Source organism: Calonectris borealis, chromosome 17, assembly GCF_964195595.1.
Source record: "Calonectris borealis chromosome 17, bCalBor7.hap1.2, whole genome shotgun sequence".
Lineage (NCBI taxonomy): Eukaryota > Metazoa > Chordata > Aves > Procellariiformes > Procellariidae > Calonectris > Calonectris borealis.
The window spans coordinates 12,496,580-12,515,695 of NC_134328.1; the positions used below are offsets into that span (position 1 = coordinate 12,496,580).

The 19,116-nt window shown below is 43.9% G+C and overlaps 1 protein-coding gene across 2 annotated transcripts; it reads left to right on the forward strand.

The window, feature by feature from the left end:
* Positions 1–563: 563 nt before the first annotated feature.
* On the forward strand, positions 564–16,411 carry NPEPL1 (aminopeptidase like 1). 2 transcript variants are annotated; one of them, XM_075166600.1, is made up of 12 exons: positions 566–782; positions 1,991–2,176; positions 3,332–3,502; positions 6,127–6,216; positions 6,898–6,979; positions 7,177–7,319; positions 7,935–8,012; positions 11,645–11,745; positions 12,403–12,526; positions 13,701–13,877; positions 14,557–14,667; positions 15,512–16,411. In XM_075166600.1, the coding sequence occupies exons 1-12, from the start codon at positions 633–635 to the stop codon at positions 15,668–15,670; spliced, it is 1,572 nt and encodes a 523-aa protein (XP_075022701.1). In that variant the 5' UTR covers positions 566–632; the 3' UTR covers positions 15,671–16,411. The 2 variants fall into 2 exon arrangements, with proteins under 2 accessions (XP_075022702.1, XP_075022701.1); XM_075166601.1 differs by lacking the exon at positions 6,127–6,216 and having other exon boundaries at positions 564–782.
* Positions 16,412–19,116: the final 2,705 nt, after the last annotated feature.

The following is a 19,116-nucleotide window of genomic DNA, read 5'->3' on the forward strand; positions in this document are numbered from 1 at the left end:
CAATTGCATTTCAGTTGTACACGGAGGTAGCTGGGCGAGTACTGACACCTTTCCCTCTCAGCACTCTGTACGCTTTGACAGTGCAGTAGGACGCGGGATCTCACACTGCACAGCAGCGTTACCCTGCATTTTTTTTCCATTTTCCTCTATAACCCGTGAAACTGTAAAACCGGATCCACCCCTGCGTTTTCCGAAACTCGGGTGGAACCCAAAGGCCTGGCAAAGGCTTCTCTCTAGCCTGGAGCTCCCAGCGCAGGCAGGGAGCACACCGCCGTTACACTCGCGTCGTGTGCGGGGGCATCCCGCCGCGAAGGAGCCGCACACCGGGCCGGGCCGCAGAGCCGAGGTTGCCGGTGCCGCCTGGGGGCTGCGGGGGGCCGCAGCACGGCGGGCCCGTCTCGGGAGGGGCGGGGAAGGCCCCCGCGGGCCCGGCCGGCCCCCTCCGCCGCATCCGGGTCCCGCGCCCCGCCCGGCCCGGCGCGCTGCCCGCCTGCGGTGCCCGGCGCGGCCGCCGGGGGCCGCCCGCGCCGCCGTGGTGCCCGCCCCGCGGAGCCGGCGCCGGGCGCCGGGGCGGAGCCGTGCGGACGGGCCGGGCCGAGCCGAGCCGGGCCGGGCCGGGCCGGGGCAGGAAGATGGCGAACGTGCAGCTGGAGTTCCAGGCCAGCGCCGGCGAGGCGGACCCGCAGAGCCGCCCGCTGCTCGTCCTGGGCCAGCTCCACAACCTCCACCGCCTGCCCTGGGCCCAGCTGCGGGGCAAGCTGCAGCCGCGGGTCACCGAGGAGGTGAGGCCGGGCCGCGGCGGGAGCGCGGTGTCCCCGTACCCCCCCACGCACCAGCCCCCCGAGACGGCGGCCCCGGCACCGCCCCTCCGGAGCGCCCGCGGCCCCCCCGAGGCCGCGTCTGCCCGCCCCGGCCCTGAGCGGCCTCGTGGTGCGGGGGAGGCGGGGGCTCGCCCGGCCTGCGGCTGCTTGCGCGGCGCCGGGGCCTGCTGCGGCGAGGGGCGCCGGCGCCCGGCCGGGCGGGGAAGGAGCCTGCCCGGCCCGCGGGGGCGGAACGCGGCCTTGAACCCCGGAGCCGGGGGGTTTACCCCGTGAAACCCCCTCGGAGTGGCCCTTAACGGAAAAATAAAGGGGAAACGAGCCGGTCCCCGCCCCGCTCAGCGGGCCGGGAGGGCAGCGGGGTCCGGCAGGAGCCTGTTGCTGCGGCGGGGGGACCGCGCAGCCCTTCCCCACCCGCGGGCGAGGCACGGCGGCTTCGCTCCCGCACCCCGTGTGCCCGCCTCGACGGGTGGGAAGTGCTGTGCCCTCCTCTGAGGTGACACGGGGATGTCTGCAATTAACGTAATTACTGAAACACGCGTTCTCAGGTGCCAGATGGCCGGCGGGAGGCTGAGCCTCGCTCCCTGCACGGGGTGAACGAGGTGCCAGCGCTTCCCCCTCCCCTGCTTTCCGCTGCTGCGGTGGGGTATGCGGACCTAGTTCTATTTGATGGCTTCTCGTAAAATGATAAATGTTTTGCATCGCGGCTTTTAGGTCGCTGGACGTTTGGCAGGTTTTTTTGCTGGACTCCCGAGTCCCTTATGACAATATCTAGACTTCTTTTGTTTGTTTGTTTTTAATTAAATTGCTGTGTGAAACGATAACTCAGGACTAGTAAATCAATCCATGTATTTATCACTAGGAAAACTCTCTCAACTTAAAAACGCTCCAAAGCAGCCTTTGCACTATATGGTGTGTTTTTAAATTCTAATTCACATGGCTCAAAAGTGATGCTTGGAATGGAAAGCACATTTGTATTTTCTGGTTAATAAACAGGTTTGTCATATTTCCTGTTTCTTTTCGCTGTAAAGGTTATTACATTTAAAAGTGTATGCACAATTTCTCTATATCCAACATCTAAAATCCTGTAGTTAAAGAGTGCCTAAATATAGTGGGAATGAGATGGAAAGAAAAGTCTGACACAGTTCTTTAAATTCTTCTTTTCTCCCCAGATATGGCAATCCGCTTTAAGCACTCTGAATCCAAACCCCACCGACAGCTGTCCTCTCTACCTGAATTACGCCACTGTGGCCGCTTTGCCTTCCAGGGTCAGCCGACACAATAGTCCATCTGCAGCTCAGTTCATCACCCGCCTGGTTAGAAATTGCCTTCCAGGAGGTGTCAACAGATGTATTGTTGTAAGTGGCTGTTTGAAAGTGCTTCTGGTGAAATGTCTAGTCAAGTATTTTCTCAACTTTTCAGGATTTTAGCTGTATCCAAGGAGACTGGAGGTGGGCAAGTTTTACCGATATAATTATACTGACATTTATAAGTGGTTTTGCACTGATGCATAAATAAGACCTAACTATAATAGTTTATGCATGCTCCAGCAGTTGCAGGGAATTAAGGTTGGATATGTATGGAATGTCTTCAACTAGGAATATCCATGCAAAGGGAACCGGTAGTGGCTTTTTTCGAACTAGGATTTATGACATTAGCACATGCTTTGGAAGATTGACGTAGCCTGCGTGCAGGGGGCTATGTCTATATCGCATAACCCATTGAAGGTGCCTTGTTTGTGTTACTCAGTGAGTTTTAAAAGTCTTAAAGCAAATTAATGCTCCAATGTGAGTCCTTTGCTGGAGAAGCTCTCGGACTGCTTTGGTCATCTTCTCTATGAGCCTGATGAATTTGTTGTTTGTTTCTATGGCTTCTCCAGATTAATTCAGATTTCTAGGTTGTTACAGAAGACTCGTATAGTCAGTGTCAGTAACAAAATCTGATTATACTCTTCACTTGGAAAACTTATTTGCAAGAGTAATAACTCTACTTAATTTTTTTTCCCTTATAGCTAACTTTGAAAATGTTTAGCTAAAACTGCTTTCCATAGTAATTTCTGTAATGAACTTCAGAAAAATATTCTGCGTGTGAAAAAGCTTTCAGGTTAATATTAGCCACATTCTGATATCATTTCTCTTTGTTTCATTTGTTTTGAACGTGTATTGGTGGTTCCCATGCTTTTTTTTGTCTTGATCTGTAGGCTAACTTGTGTTAATTGCACTAGTATAATTAAAGCAGGCCAGCTCCCTTATAAGGATGTACTAATTACCACACAGTCAAGTCCATTTCCATATGGGAAATGAACTTAACCAGTTCAATGTAGTACCGTTCGTACTGCCATTCCATCCACACAAAACAAGACGTATGAGTATGTCTTGACTCAGACATCAGTTATTTCCCACCCACCCCCTTTTTTCCCCCCTCTTCATCAGTAATATCACAGGTCCTTTTAAATGTAGTCTTCCACATCCCTAATGTTGTCTGACTTGTTTGTCTTCTGGCTGGCGTTTCAGATGGTCTGCGAGCGGTCGGAAGTCTTCGCTTCTGCTTGTGCATTGGCCAGGGCTTTCCCGTTGTTCACACATCGGTCCAGCGCATCAAGACGCACAGAGAAGAAAACTGTAACGGTAGAGTTTTTCCTGGTTGGACAAAACAATGGACCAATAGAAGTGGCAACGCTTAAAGTAAGATTTTTTTTTTTTTCCCCCCTGTCCTCAGTTTTTTCCATTATTCCCCGAAATACTTTTTTTTTCTTTAATTTTTTGCATGCGCAAATACATCTGTCTCAGGCTACGTATGGAATAGGTGTTTATCTAAAGTAATAAATTATTCTAGGTCGAAGTTCCGTGAAATTGATCAGTTCACAGCACCTGTGAGTAGAAATATTAAACGTATTACTGCAGCAAAGGCTGAAGATGTTATTCAGAGTTTAGATTTCAGAGGTGGAAAACACCAAACAAATAGCACAAAGAAAATTTCTCTTTTCTCATTTTTATCATAGATGCAAATAGTGTATTTTTAGCCTTTAATATTACATTGCCTTCGGTGTGTGGGCTTCTTTCTTTCGTTTACCCGGGCAAAATCTGTATGTGGCTGTGCAGGTGTATATTACAGTGAAGTCACTAAAAGTTGCTTATTCTGGGATCACATATGGTCTCTGATATTTCTGTCTGATGTACCTCTTTGGCTGAGTTTTTCTAGCAGAACTGCAGCCAGAAACAAGACCCTGAGAAATTATACAGCTTGGAGATGGGCTATACATAAGAGTTAAATATGTCTAAGTTATCGTTCAATAGCAGATAATCAAAGACTGTTTCCTTGCACCTGACTATTACAGAGAGGAAACTCCACATCAGGTAGCTTTTAGTATGCTAGGTCATTCCTCTTCAGGATCCTAACTTAAAAGCTATTCCAAGGTTTGCACTTAAGCTGTTAGGCAACTTCCCGTTCAGGGCTCCAGGTTCTGTGCTTCAGTACAGATGGACACTCACGTAGCTGAACGGTCAGTGAGGTTATACAAATCCCCTAAAAATTTTGGCAGTGGATTTGAGAAAGGATGCAGTGTTGCTGCATCTCACAGAATTGCAGCTTTAGGGTATTTTTTTTTCTTTCAGTATCTTTTCCTCCATACTTTGTCCTTACTCTATGAACTGATTTGGCCACAGCAAATGATGCCAGACCAGTTTTCAGGAAAGTGACAAAGACAGACGTGCTATTTTTCCGTGCCCCAAATCAGAAAAAACATAACTGGTGTCAAAAATAGTTCCTTCAGATAGGTAGATTCCAAACCTCTTGGGTTATTTATAACTAAAAAACAACGCTGAAATTATTTCTACCTCCTGTTCTTCCCCTTGATGTCAATGCCAAAACTATTACTGGCTTCCTCCAAGCTAAGTTTTCACCCCTTAAATTCAACTAGCACCAGACAGCTAACGTAGAGCACGGAAGAGGCACGTGGTAGGATTTTTTTAGTTAAACCTCTCCCTTGGCATGTTGCTGTATTTTGCACCTACTGCATTGTCCAGGATATTTTATGGTGAGGACTATCAGGGATTGTCACCGTTTTACAAGGCACTTACTAAAGGCTGCCATTATCCAGGTTCTCTTGAGTGTCCTGGAAGGCAAACCCAGGCACAGCTTATTTTTGTAAGTCATATTGTTTCCCTCGGACTTGACCTTTGGGTTAGAGCACCTCCATTTACCTGTGTGGCCCTAACGGTGAATCACTTCAAACCTAGCTTGGCTCTTGAGGAGGCCCTTATACCTTTAGGGGAAGTAAAGCAATCAAAAGTAATTGTAGGGAATTGGGCACCACTCCAAAGCAAGCCAAGGTTTATGAGTCTGCTGGGATATGGAATGTATAGAGTCCTTAGGCCAGTCTGGCCAAGCCAAACTTCAGATACCTCAGCACAAATAACTAACCAACACATCAGATTCCTTTGAAACCCATCTTGACTCACCCATCTGCTGTGTGTGGTCTTCAGTGTAGTGTGGCTACTGGAAAGCTTGAACAAGTTTCCTTCCACCTAGTCTTTTTGTTTCAAGTTGTTGATTCACAGGAGTTAAAAGTTGAAGCTTAGTGTCTGGTGCCCCCATTGTCCTTTTTGCCAGGAGGCTCCTTCTTCAAGGAAACAGCCTCGGCATGCTCACTGTGGACCATTTAGATTCTGTCCACTCTTGCTTAGATAAGTTTTTACTCAGTCCGGGTGAGGGTCAGTCAATTTTGCCACAGGAATGAGGAAACGGATGCATGCATGTTTTACACAAATACGGAATATTCCACGTTCCCCATGGGCCTGCCATATAGAATGTTTTACGGCAGTAATCTTTATTGCGCTCAGCCGCTCTGCCTGCCATGTATAAACTGTGCGGTTTCCCATGTTGTAGATCACATCATCTCTGCAGGTTTCCAGCCCAAGCAGCCTACAAGCTCGTTGTGACTTCCTGAATTGGCTTCCTCTTATCTTTCTTTCCTCCACCTCACGTTGCCCTCTTGGTCTCACTTTGATAGTGGAGAAGACTACTAATTTTGCACTATCAATTCATTGTGGGAAGGAATACAGTTGCTTAGAAATTAGAGCACAGGGAAAAATAACTTAAGCTTAACACATACAAAAAAAAAATGGTTAGCTTGGTTGACATAATTATTTAATACCATACAACTGCCTGTGATCGGTTGCAGTCAAGCATTAATGTGCTCCAGAGGAACCACACATCTGGGGTAGGCTGCACAGGACTAAATGCAAAGCTATGCAGAAAACCAGCCAAACCAAGGCCAGTTTTCAGGTGTCCTGACTTCTTTTCATAGTGTCTGGCAAGTGCTACAGAAGGAGTCAGGCTGGCTGCTCGAATTGTGGACACCCCATGCAATGAGATGAACACAGATAACTTCCTGGAGGTAGGTAGTACACCTGATGAGTAAGAGTTACTAATTGTAAGTCTAGACTGCAGTAATCAAGAACTAGTGTTGCTATCTCGTAGCAAAACTTGTATGTCAGCTAGTGGGAAGCACATCAAAGAACCTGTCCGAGGATGCTGAGGCTGTTTCTTTGGCCTTTAATATTTCATAGAACTTTGGTAAGTTGGAAGGGGGCAGAGTGTACAGCTTGGGGTAAGGCACTGGGAGTCAGAAGACACGAGTTCTTGATTCGGTCATGACACTGGCTTCTTTGCCAGTGCTAATGTTGTCTTAAGCCCAATGGTGATAAGAGTTTCTGAAATTATGGGACAGAAGTTGACATATTTCCGAATGAGTTTTATCATAAAGATCTGGAAAGCTGTTGAGAATGAAAGTATTCCTGTCCTGTTGCATCATGATCCAGTAGAGTGAACAGCTGGCCCTTACCTCTGAAGATTTCTTTTATTGGTGGAGCTTAAAGGTCAAATTGGTATTTCATGCCATAGTAAGTCAAGGATGTCTCAGTGGAATTAGGCCATTGGAAAACCAGCACCACTCCCAAAATTGTGAATGTTTGTATGTGTATGCATGCAAAAATCACACAAAACTCTTAAGTGGAAAGACACAAATGTGTCCTTCTGATAACTGACTGACACTGTCCTTTTTCTTTTAATGATTAAGGAAATCAAAAAAGTTGGCAAGGACCTTGGGATTACTCCTACCATTATTCGAGATGAGGAGCTGAAAGAGAGAGGCTTTGGAGGTATATCTTGTTGAAAATTCAGCTTTTTTCCTGGCAGTTAATTGGAATGTTTTGCACCTCCATTGGAATGTTTTATTTGCACGTTTTTGAAACACTTTTATTGCCCATAGTATTCCAAAATGTTTTACAGAAAATAGGCACAGATTGCTCCCCACAGTCTTTCTTCCCCGCAAGTGGTTTAATTCTCTGTTTTCCAGGTATCTACGGAGTTGGCAAGGCAGCTCTGCATCCTCCAGCCCTAGCAGTTCTCAGTCACACTCCAGATGGTGCTACGCAGACCATTGCATGGGTGGGCAAAGGTATTGTGTATGACACTGGAGGACTCAGCATTAAGGGAAAGGTACATAACGCTTGTTCTGCTGCTGCCTTTGCTTACAGTGTTGTTTTCTGATGGAAGCAGTTCAGTTAGTGTCTGTAGGAAACCAGAGTATATTTGTTTGAGTGAACGCTTGATCTACTGTCAACCATATGGACACAAACTACCAGGGGAGAAGACCAAATCAAGGAACACTTTACAGAGCAGTTAAATAGCTACCTGATATTTTGCTCGCTAAGTATTGCCCACTGCTAGGAGAAAGCTAGAAACAAAGATGTTTAATTTCTGATTTTGGAGACAGATACAAAACCCATTTGAGTTGGCCTCAGTGTGAATCTTGTAAACAACCTTTTTTTTTTTTCTTTTCTAACAAACTAGCAGCAGAGGTTTAGTATTTTCCAGTTCTAGGGCTAGATCCACCAGTAAGCAGATGCACGTGTTCCGTGTTTCTGTTACGGCTGAGCACTGTCAAGACCAGAGTTACAGAAGCATCAGAAATACTAGTTTTAGCTGGCATTACTGTGAAATTCTCTTGTAAAGAAATGTCCTGGTTTCGGCTGAGGTAGAGTTAATTTTCTTCCTATTAGCTGGTGTAAACCACAACAAGAAAAAAAAAATTCTATGGTTCTGTTTAAACAGACTACTATGCCTGGAATGAAACGAGACTGTGGTGGAGCAGCTGCTATTTTGGGTGCCTTCAAAGCCACTGTAAAGCAAGTAAGTAAAACGTGTTAATTGATATCATGTAGCCCAGTATTGCCAAGGAGCAGTCTGGCTTTTGGATATATTCCCAGATATGGGGGCCAGTCTAATCCTGAAGTTCTGTCCTGCCACTGCTGTTAGTGATCTTGAGGCACTCTGCTCTTCCTGCTATTTCAGGAAAATATTTCAAATCTTTATCGGGATCTTGAGAATTGTGAGAAATTCCTTGAGTGCTGATTTTTTTTTTAAGAGTCTTTCTTGAATTTCAGTGCTTGTTCTGTGGCCTGGGTGGTTTCTAGTTCCTTGAATCAGATTTATACTTGTGTTATCCAGTGCTGATTTTGTTTAAGCTGTGGGATTTGGGGCAGCTGTCGTCCCCTTAGCAAAGAAGGGGGTGAGTGGCTCTGGGATATGAAGTCTGTCCATATTCCAAATACTGTGTTCTAATATTAACCTACTGGGGAAGTGCCAGCTCTAGTCTCATCAGGAGCTGCTTGTTGGTTTGCTCCTGTGGTCAGAAAGTAGTAGGGAAGCTGAGAGGAAGCCAGGTATTGAAATACGAAGAATTAAAAAAATGCATATTGCGCTTTAACAATATGAACTGGGGAAAAGAAGTGGCTGCTGCCAATAAAACTCTGCCCTCTCCACAAATCCAGTGACTGAGTCTTGCTGACAGAGCAGCTATTGCCTTTACGGAGTATCCAAAGTTCAAAGAACATTTACTGCTGCAGATTAATGCATAGATCTGACGGAAGCTTTGTCCAGGGGATGATCAGTGCCAAATACCCATTTCGCAAGAGTTTAGCTCTGTGCCTTGGCCCTGGCAGCATGTTTGATGTGGAAAGGTTGTAAACTTCACAGTTATCTGCAGAGACTTAAAATTCGAAACAGATTTGTGAGCTGCGTCTTAGGCAAAACGGCTAGCTTTCCATAATCAAGACCTTCAGAAAGGTAGATCATGTTTGCACAGGACAAGAGCTAGAACTTAAACGATGCTTTGGGAGAGTCTGTGAAGGCCATGGGTATGGTACCTTCCTTCAGTGATTCACACCTTGTTTCTGAAGTAGTTTTGTGTGTAATTATCTGCACCGAGAGAAGTTGCATTCACAATCACAGTAGGTGTGAACATAAGTGATCTGTCATTTCCTACACCATTATTGTACAAATGAATAAACTGGCAGTTTATTTTGGACAAACTGAGCCTGAAGAAGCTGTCATACCTCACAAGAAATCTGTGCCTGTATATGTAAAAACAAAAGAATGATCTCACTGCTTAATTTTACAACCTCATGTAAGAAGACCTGTTAATGAAATCCCTACAGAAAATGTATTCAGATAGGCAGTGGAAATAATTTGTCGTTACTGTTTCATGACTTTTTTTTTTTTAAATGCTCTTAAGAATAATAAAAAGCTGGAAGGGGTTTAAATTAGCGATGCTTCATCACAGAGACTGAATTTGGAAACGTGTGTTGGATAGAAAGCTCTGTGGGAAGAGGGGCAGAGGTTATTATCCATCTTCAGAAAGTATCTGCCTACATGCCGTTCAACAGTTTTTCAGTGTGATTTTAAAAGGCTTTGGATAGCAAAATTAAGAAAGTGGTTTTTCCTAGAAAGATGCATTTCATCCGTTGTGAGCTTTCCAACACAAGGAAGAAGAGAAAAAAGTTCACTTAAATTGTTGAAGTCTTTCTTGATCCTGCATGTTAACATAGTGAATCTTGCTTTTGGAGAGCTGCAGGTGGAATGAGATTCAGGAAAAGGCAACTGATACTGGAAGCGGGTTTTCACTTTTTGACAGTAGGTTAACCGCATCTCCCACTTGAGGGAGGAAAATTTGGTAGAGTCCAGTGCAAGATTGTGAACAGAGTGGGGTTTTTGCTGCACAGACCGTTTTGGAAGAGCAAAGGCTCGTAGATGGAAGGTTATCTCATCAACAATGCTGTTTGCCCACTGGCTGGACTAGAAACTGCGAAGTTACTTTATGGCTTCTAGATGCTGCCCGTTATTTTGAAAGGTTTTGATTGATGCATTTGCCCTTTAGACTTCAGAACATGAGCTGATTCAGCAAGTCCAGATTTCTTCAGCTACGGACTTTTATCAAGAGATTAGCAGTAAAACTGGCCCTGGTTTCCCTAACAATTTGGTATTTTTAAGGCTAGCTATCCCAGTTGAGGAGGAACTATGTTTTTATTTGTTAAATGCTGCTGTCTCTTTCTGTTTCTAGGATCCCTCCTCACAATACAGCCATTGTATAAATAACAAAATCATCATACATTTTAAAATCTCATCCATAACCATGTAAGCACTTGATTTTAAACCAAAGTAAACCAGAATGGGATATGCTAGAAGAGAGGAGGCTAAGGGAAAACAAGAGAGTTTGAAAATGCTGTGTGCTTCCCAGCAGGAACGATACATTAAAAATGAAAACAAACACCCACCCCACCCTCCAAAAAAAAAAAACCAACTCAAATTCATCTTAGTCATGGATATTTTTGATTTTACATGGAAAGAGAGAGGATAGATCCTGGTAGCATGTGTCTGACCTATGGTGCAGGTTAGATGCTGAAGAGCAGCAAGCTGTGTCGTTGGCAGCTGGGAGGTCCACTGAGACATGGAGTACCACCACGTTCCAGGATTGCCACAATCAAAGTTACTTTCCAACAAAATTCTTAGAGATGGAATCTGTTCACCTGGGGTTGGTTTTTTAGGAAAAGCATACAGTTCACAAATGGCTGCATATTAGCATTTATTATTTCCATCATTTTCCACTATTACTGTAGGCTCTTCCCCAGTGTGGCAGAAATGGTGGGAAGGAGCTCAGTTTCTCAAGTGGCCCCAGTTGTATCTTTGTTGTTATTGGAGACTAAATAAAAGCAGGGTTTGGAAATGCAGCGTTTGGGGAATAATCCCAAGCGTCCTGACTGGCTGTGTAATGTCCTCTCACAAGCCTTTGTAACTGTCACATTGATAGCATCCCTTGCTTGGATCTTTCCTTTGTGGCTACGAAAGGTGAAGGAGTTACACAGTCCGGACGTGTTGTTTGTGAGCTCTGTTGTGAGTCTATGTTAGAGTTGTATTAAAATTGGATAAGTGAAGCATCGCATCTTTGGAGATGTATTCTGCTGATTTTCATACAGGGGTACTGTAGTTTAGTGACTTGGGGTTTGTTTTTGGTGAGCCTGGCAGTTTCCTGGTGAGCTCAGTGGGCTTTGGAGTTGTGCTTGTGAAGATCTTACTGGAGCTGGCTGTAAAGAGCTCTTCCCAGGGAATCAGGTTTGACTAAACATAACCCCCTCCAGTTACTTCTGCACACTGCATATAAAAGGTGTTTTAATTCGGATACCTTGCCACTGAGAGAAGTTTGTACTGATCACTGCTTAATTGACAAGGGCTTTCTAGATCCTTTCCCCATGTGTCTGTCACATGCATTTAGGCTTTTACTCGCTCTCCATTGAGTATGAGATGTTACCTCCTCGCCCGCTTTCTACAGCTCTTAGCCTCAGCTTCAAGATATAAAACATTCCTCACAGATTTCCCGTGTAATTAGAGGCATTGCTGTCAAGAAGTCATAATCCCTCATTGATTTCAGTCGCAATAAATTAGCTTGGTGTGAATCAAAAACCATTTCTCTCCTATTGTTGTTACAGGGTTTTAAAGACAATCTTCATGCTGTTTTTTGTTTGGCCGAGAATGCAGTCGGACCACGTGCAACGAGACCGGATGACATTCATGTTCTTTATTCTGGAAAGTAAGATTGCATCTATCCTTTTCACAGAAACATTGAGAGGAAACATCGTCTTTGGTTCTATTTATCTGAGCACTGTGCAGATTGTGAACCTGTCAATCATCAGCTTCCCTGAATATTGATAATAGTATTTCAGACAGCCATAGTAGTGAGTGTTAAGTGTGCTTAGAGTTTCCTGTTGGGTATGTAAATACACATCAGAATACGTACCATATATCATGAACTGAAGTTTCTTTAAAGCACTCAGGTTTAGGCATTTTTTCCCAGTACAACCGCTTTTCTGTGTCCATCTCTAGTCTGTATTGTCTCAGTCGCAGAGGGAGGCTACCACTGTATGAGAATCTCTTCTTGTTTTAAGCGGAGTATGATTCCTCTTTGCATGGCAGTAATTTGTAAAATCTCAGCTCGGCTTGCTAGGCATTATACAGGCCCGACGAGTAGACCGGACCGTGAGGCCAGTACTGTTATAACCCTTTTCCATGTGTGCTCTGCCTGGATGCTTGCAGCTGGGGAATAAGCAGCCATACAGACTTGCAGAGTCAAATAAGAAAGCACATTAGGTTTGAGTCTGCTTTCTCATCCAGTATTCTAGTCCAGACAGATGAGTCTTAACTTCCAGCCTGAAGCACTGTTGTATTAAATGCCCTCTCTTCTTCCTAGAACTGTGGAAATCAATAACACTGATGCAGAAGGTAGACTGATACTGGCTGATGGAGTAGCTTATGCATGCAAAGATCTTGGAGCTGATATCATTCTTGATATGGCCACTCTTACTGGAGCTCAGGTACTGGTACAGAACTGCTAGCAGACAGGGGGTGCGTCCTTTTACTGTCTGCACGTGATACTCTTCTTTGCCTCTGTCCTGCTGGTCTTTGGTGGAAGGCAGATACTGTGAACTACTGTGACTGATGGTGGCTTCCAAAACTTCTGCAAGAGAAAGTTGCCAGCAGCAACCCCAGTAAACTGTAATCCTCTGTGCACACGATGTGTGCCCTGAATGTGTTACATTTATAACTGCATTACTGGAGCAGGTTTTTTTGTTCTTTATGCAACTTTTATGCTTTTGCCTACTTACAGAAAAAATTGAATTCTTCTGATGACATTAGCAGCTGATGTAAGCCATCCAGTATTCAGTGTCTGCAATTCAGTAGCTTTATAATTAGCAAAACTGATTTGATGATAGTGATTAGAATTTTTCTTGTCCATAAAATGGCTTACATTTTAAGTCATACACAGAATGACACAAGGGTACAAACTTAATGCTATTATTTTTTGAAATCTGTTCCTGTTTTATAGAAGGTTATATTGACAAGCAGCGATTCTTGTGGTTTAATTTTCTAGAAAATGAATCGGTCTTCATATCAGGAGGAGAAATGGTGGCAAATTTTATAAGCATGAACATTGCATACATTGGTGTAAACATCAATCCTTTGAAAGCTTCCCATCATTGTCCTACTGGAAAACTGATGTGATGGTGGCTTCTGGGTTTTGTAGATTTGGAAGGAAGCAACCTTTCCAATGAATGGGGATGTTATGTTTAGACTGTTTGTGTGGTTGACACACATTGCTGGGGTATCCTCTCTGTGTGTCTGTGTTAAATGTTTTGTTTATAATTCATTTATTTCTAAAGATAAATAATTGTAAAGTGATATAGTTTGCTTACTCAGTAACTATAAAGAAATATTTATGTGGGACAGTGGTTTGAATAGGCCAGATAAATGCAGACTATTTCACTGCAGAATAGATTTTCAGAAATTTTAAAAGATTCAGCAGTAGCTACAATGTCTTTGTCTACATTTGTAACACTACCTTCTTGTGGAGTAGTTTTGAGACGTTTTTTTCGTGGTGGTTTTGTTAGATGGAAAGCAGCTGTTAATGCTGAGAGGGAGTAGTACAGAATTATCCTATCCAGCACAGTTAAGATGAATCCTTCCTGATTTTGTCTTATATCTCACTAGGGAGTTGCTACAGGAAAGTATCATGCTGCTGTCCTTACCAATAACGAAGAGTGGGAAAAGGCTTGTGTTAAAGCTGGCAGGAACTGTGGAGACCTGGTCCATCCTCTTGTGTATTGCCCTGAGCTCCACTTCAGTGAATTTACCTCTGCTGTAGCTGATATGAAGAACTCTGTGGCAGTAAGATTTTTTTTTTCTTTTAAATTTCATTTATTACATAAACGTGTGTTTTCTAGATAATGTGCTGGCTTGTTGATAGCTGGCTGAAAGCTCTTCATGTGGGCTGTAATCTTTTAGAAATGGCCATATAGTTATGGTCTTCAGGGTCTTTTACCTGGGGATTTTGCAAGCTATATGTCACTATACTGATATTTAGCATCAATTTTAAACAGGGTAGCTTGCTGCAAAGGTGTCTTTAGGCTGCTTGCCTTTTAACCATGGCCCTAAGATGAATGCTAAATTCCTGGATGGAGACCGTTTAAGAAGTAAAGACGAGTATTCCTTAGATCATATGTAACCAAGAGAGACAGTAACGGGGAATGCAGAAACCAGGAAATTGAGGACAGAGGCCTCGGGGATTGCTGCAGCTGCTTTTGCTGTGTTTGAGACTTACAATGTGCGCCAAGTTCCAAAAACACTGCAGAAAGGAGGTTGGGCAGAAAAGGAATTGAGCAGAGCGAGACTGCTACCACGGATTAAGTCAGAGGATTTACAGTATAGTTGGTTTGCAAGACTGTGTTTTAGGGCCATTCATTAAGCTCTGAACTAGATTTGCACAACTGTCTTTTCTGTAGGCAAGAATAAAACATTGACATTTTCTTTTCTTGCAAGACCAACTGTGTTTTTATTATTTCTACAGGACCGAGACAATACTCCAAGCTCCTGTGCTGGGCTCTTCATTGCTTCTCACATCGGCTTCGACTGGCCTGGAGTCTGGGTACATATAGACATCGCTGCACCTGTTCATGCAGTGAGTATGTTCATGTGGCTTCTGACATTTTCCTGGGCGAGCAAGCTGGGTAAAGAAAAAACTGCTTGTGCCTGCAGATACTCTGAATTCTGTGCCATCAAATTCAAAGCAAGAGAATTAGGTGGAGAAGAGTTCTTTTGAAAAGTATGGACTCTTCATCTGTGTTGGGAATTTCTTTGTTTTGGTAGCTTCATCTGTTGACGTTTTTCATTTTGGTTTTAAAATACTCTTTAACGGTCACTTTAATCAGCAACATCTTTATCATTGTAAACTTTGACAACTTGCCTGCTTTCTGTTCATGGCAATAATCCTACCCTTCCATTTTCACCCGCATTGTTTTAAGACGATTGACCAGAGTTGATCATCCTGCCTGCTGACCTCCAGCAGAGAAAACATTTGTTTCCCTTTGGGGGTTTCCCCTCCTCCCTTTGATGGAACTTGTGTATATTCTTTTTTTCCTAAAAAACAAGCCATTTTACTCCCCCTTTCTCCTTTTTTTTAAACCCAACTTACTCAGCTCATACTCCAAATCCATGCTCGTGTTGGATGGAACATTCCCTGCCCTGAACAGTGCTAGTGTAAGTCCACCCTCGAGTCAGTGTGAGCTCTGTTCTCATGTGAATCGACCAATGTGGTGGTTTGATCTAACCGGGACAGATTCCAATAGCAGTAAGGATACAGAAGCACAGGCTGAGCAGGCTTGCCAGGAACCCCGAGTATTCACTGTGGCCATGCGCCATCACTGCTCTTGTTGAGTGAGGAGGTAAATTAAAACTAGATTCAAATTGTACAATCTGAAGTGTAAATTGTTGTGTGATTTTGTTTGGGTTTTTTTTTTTCCTAGGGTGAACGAGCTACTGGCTATGGCGTGGCTTTGTTGCTGTCCCTGTTTGGAGGGGCATCTGAAGACCCTTTGCTAAACATGGTGTCCCCTCTAGGGTGCAATGGAGACTCTCCCACTGAAGACATGGAGAGGGATTCCAAAAGGCGGCGCCTGGTTTAATGCACCCCCAGCCCTAAGTGACGGGGTGCATGGGTTACCTCACTTTGCACTGATTCATTCTCAAGCAATGAAAATGTCACACGTCAGAAATTGCCATTTTTTTTACTATCATGATAAGATTTATTACTTGTTTCTGATAAAAACAGCCTGATTTCTTTTTTTTTTTAAATTATTGGTGCACACAGTTGCTGAACAATATCAGTGGTGCAGAGTCCAGGCTCAACTAACTGTATCAGGAAGAGGGCACATCCTCCTCTGAGCTCCTCACAAAACCTAACTAAGTGCATTAATGCATGAGAAGCTCTCTCTAGTCTGAAGAAGCAACTGCAGCTATTGCTTACAAAGCCTTCTGAATTACTTATTATATGTGAGGTTTTATCAGACATTTCTGCAGGCCCCACTACATCTCAGAGCACAGGACAAGGAAAAAAACCTGTGTAGACTTGGCTTATTCAGTGACAATTTAGCTTAGCAGCAAAGGAGATGTAATGAGAAAAGGCCTATAGTTTTAATAAGGTGCTGTTTCCGCATGTTTAATGTTTTTCTGACCAGTAAAAATCAGCGAGAGTGGTCCAGAACATATCTCTACATAAATCTTTCACATACAAATTACAGAATGTATTCATGTTAAATGAGGAAAAAAAATAGAGGGACTGTGATTGAGTAAAATCGGTTTACAAAGCAGAGTGGCTTCTTGCCACTTAATAAATTTATTATTATTAAAGCAGCTTACATATCCTATGTGGCGTTTCATGGTGTTATTTACATTTCTGAGAACACTGAGTGCTCCAAAAGTTTGTGCGCGACATCATTACTCCGTTCAGATTTCTTTTCCCAGCACTCATACATCTGAAAACAGACCTGATAGAGTAACAGCTTATGCTGAATGGTTTGGGGCAGTGCTGAAGAACATACACTGATTCACTTCATTTGTTTGATTCAACAGTAATCAGGGATGCATAGTATTAGTTTCTGTATAAGCCAGTCACAAGGAGCTTACCAGCGCGAGTTTGGCTTGGACACCCACGGGAAATGACTTGCCCCGATGTCCGCGGCAGAGTTGGGAACAGAGTGACCAAGTTTTAATCAGTGCTTGTCCCTGCCCAGTGGTTCAAGCGTCAGCCTTTGGAAACATTTCTTGGCTCAACCAGAGTGTTGATGGTGAAAAATCCCACCCAGCACACAGTTTTGGCTGCTTTGCAGATAAAGTCAAGCTGAGTTGTGATGAATTACACCTTTCCCTGTGTCGGAGGTAATCTCTGGAGAGAACTGGTGCTAGGTTTTAGATGGAGTTCCAACAATGAGGTACACATCTGGTTTAGGCATGAGTCTTTTTGATTAAAGACTTCATGGAAAGCTTAATGCAGAAGGGAGAAGAAACTGCATTTTTCATTTTGGTTTTGTGGCTATATTTGATTCTTAGGCAGAATGTAACTGGGTTTTTTTAATAAAAAAAAAACAGAACTTCATTACTTCCCCTATTTGCTTCTCCCTTGCTGTTTTGCTTCCCTGGTCCACTTGATCACAGTTTTAGGAGATCTATATATAAATGAGTGCTGCTTTTGTCATTCTAGACACTCAGTATAAAGCACTTCTGGTACCAAAAACCGTTGCGGGAAATGTGTTGATGCAGAGTTACTGTCATTAGTGACTCAGTCTGACCGCTGAAGCTAATGGCAAAATGTTCTAATTTCAGTGCTCTGAAATCAAGTCTTCAATCTCCATCTTGTAGAAACACTCCTCAAATTAATCAGTTCTAATTTTGAAATTCAGTGTTTTGCCAACATGAGGCAGATACTTACATGAAAAGTAGCCTGCGGTTTTGTGGCACAAGGCTAAATTCTAATGTTATTCACTGAATGCAGCAAGCCCAGATAAAGGAGAAATTAGATTTTGATGACTGATTATCATATTCTTGGATTTTGCTGTGTCTCAAAGCATATCATTCTGCTGGATTTAATTTGGAAAGCACTTAATAGAAGCCATATTTAAAAAGAAATATAGAGTATTAAAGAAATCTAACATGAAATACCTGAAAAGCAAATGGGATAAATATTTAGGAAATCAAAAACTGAAAACCAGCTTAGGTTTGCTTAAGCAAAGTAAAATAAATCAATCTAACACCTAATAGTAAAAAGGTCCAATGCTTCCTCTGTTTCAGAGATAAAAAATAAAAATCAAGACTTTTTTTTTTCATTTCCGTAATAAAGTCTCTTGCTATTCCCGATGTACATTATTATTTCCTTCTGTTTAGATAAGAGGTCTATTCGCTAGAGCAGAAGCTTAGGACCTACACAAGACAGTGATTTGTGAGCTGTATTTCTCTCTTCTGTGTTTCACAGAGCTTGCACTGCGATCATTCCCGTTAAGCTCACAGTGTTTCCAATCAGGTGGTGGATTTACTTACCTACCTTCAGGCGATGGGCAATTTTAGCTTCTGCTGCAGCGTTTGCCCTGAAGCATCTTGGTATGAGACCTGGAGGCAATCTACAAAAGGGGAGATCCCAAAACTGCCTTAGAAGTGGCAGATACTCAGTGTCAGAAGTGAACTTGGCAGAGTTACCAAAGAGAAATAAGCCTGCATCGAGCAGCAAAGCTGGAATTTGGTCTCTGCAGCTGCTACCCTCTTCTGCTAGTCACTGCGCAGCCTGAAATGAGCACGGCAAAAAGCCGTCAGATGTTCTTGCTGCCGCGATGGCCACCCTGACCGCGCGCACCACAGTTACGCTGAGCTTTACAGTCCCCTCCGTGTGACAAAGCAGCACGGTTATTCATGGGAAACAGTTTCAGGCACCAGAGGCTGACCTCGGTGGATTTAGGTGACTACGCTTGAAGTATCCTCTGGCACCACTTAAGCAACTTTAAATAGAAACACTCCTATGGTGGGCAGCGTAACTTCATAAAACTCTGCTAGGGCCTGGGTGCTCCACGCTGCCGGGTACCCCGGACCAGCCCTTCAAAGGTAAGGCAGCAGCACAGGGCTCAGTGAGTTGCTGGAGATGGCCTCAGTGTCTAAGCAGAGAACTGAAACTTGGGGCTCCCAAGCTCCAGGTTCCCAGATGTCCTCCCGCTCCTTGGCTGCCGTCTGAGCAACCATAGAAGGTGGAGCAGGGTCATGCAGGACCTGACACCAGGCTCCAGAAAGAGCACAAAGCCAGGGAGGTGCCTCTCAAGGTTGTTTTCTAGGAATTAAAGCTTAAATTACTACAGCTGTGGGCCCAGCACTTTTAAAAGGAGGTTGCCCATTAGGCACAAGCTCATATACTCCCCCAGGAGATTTCCTTCTCCTCGTTTCCTTCTTCTCCTTTCCTCCTTGGAGCTGGGCTGCTGTTACCTGAGGATGGTCCAGTGGAAGCTGACGTAGGCAGCAGGTGAGTTGGCAAGCTCCTTGCCATGGCCACCGGCTCTGGGGGCTGGTGGTCCACAGCAGACCAGTGCTGCTCTTG

Coding starts and splice junctions, on each gene's coding strand:
- NPEPL1 (XM_075166600.1), top strand. CDS start 633: ATGGCGAACGTGCAGCTGGAGTTCCAGGCCAGCGCCGGCGAGGCGGAC. Junction 8,013..11,644: donor TCAAAGCCACTGTAAAGCAA/GTAAGTAAAACG, acceptor TTGTTGTTACAG/GGTTTTAAAGACAATCTTCA. Junction 12,527..13,700: donor CCACTCTTACTGGAGCTCAG/GTACTGGTACAG, acceptor ATATCTCACTAG/GGAGTTGCTACAGGAAAGTA.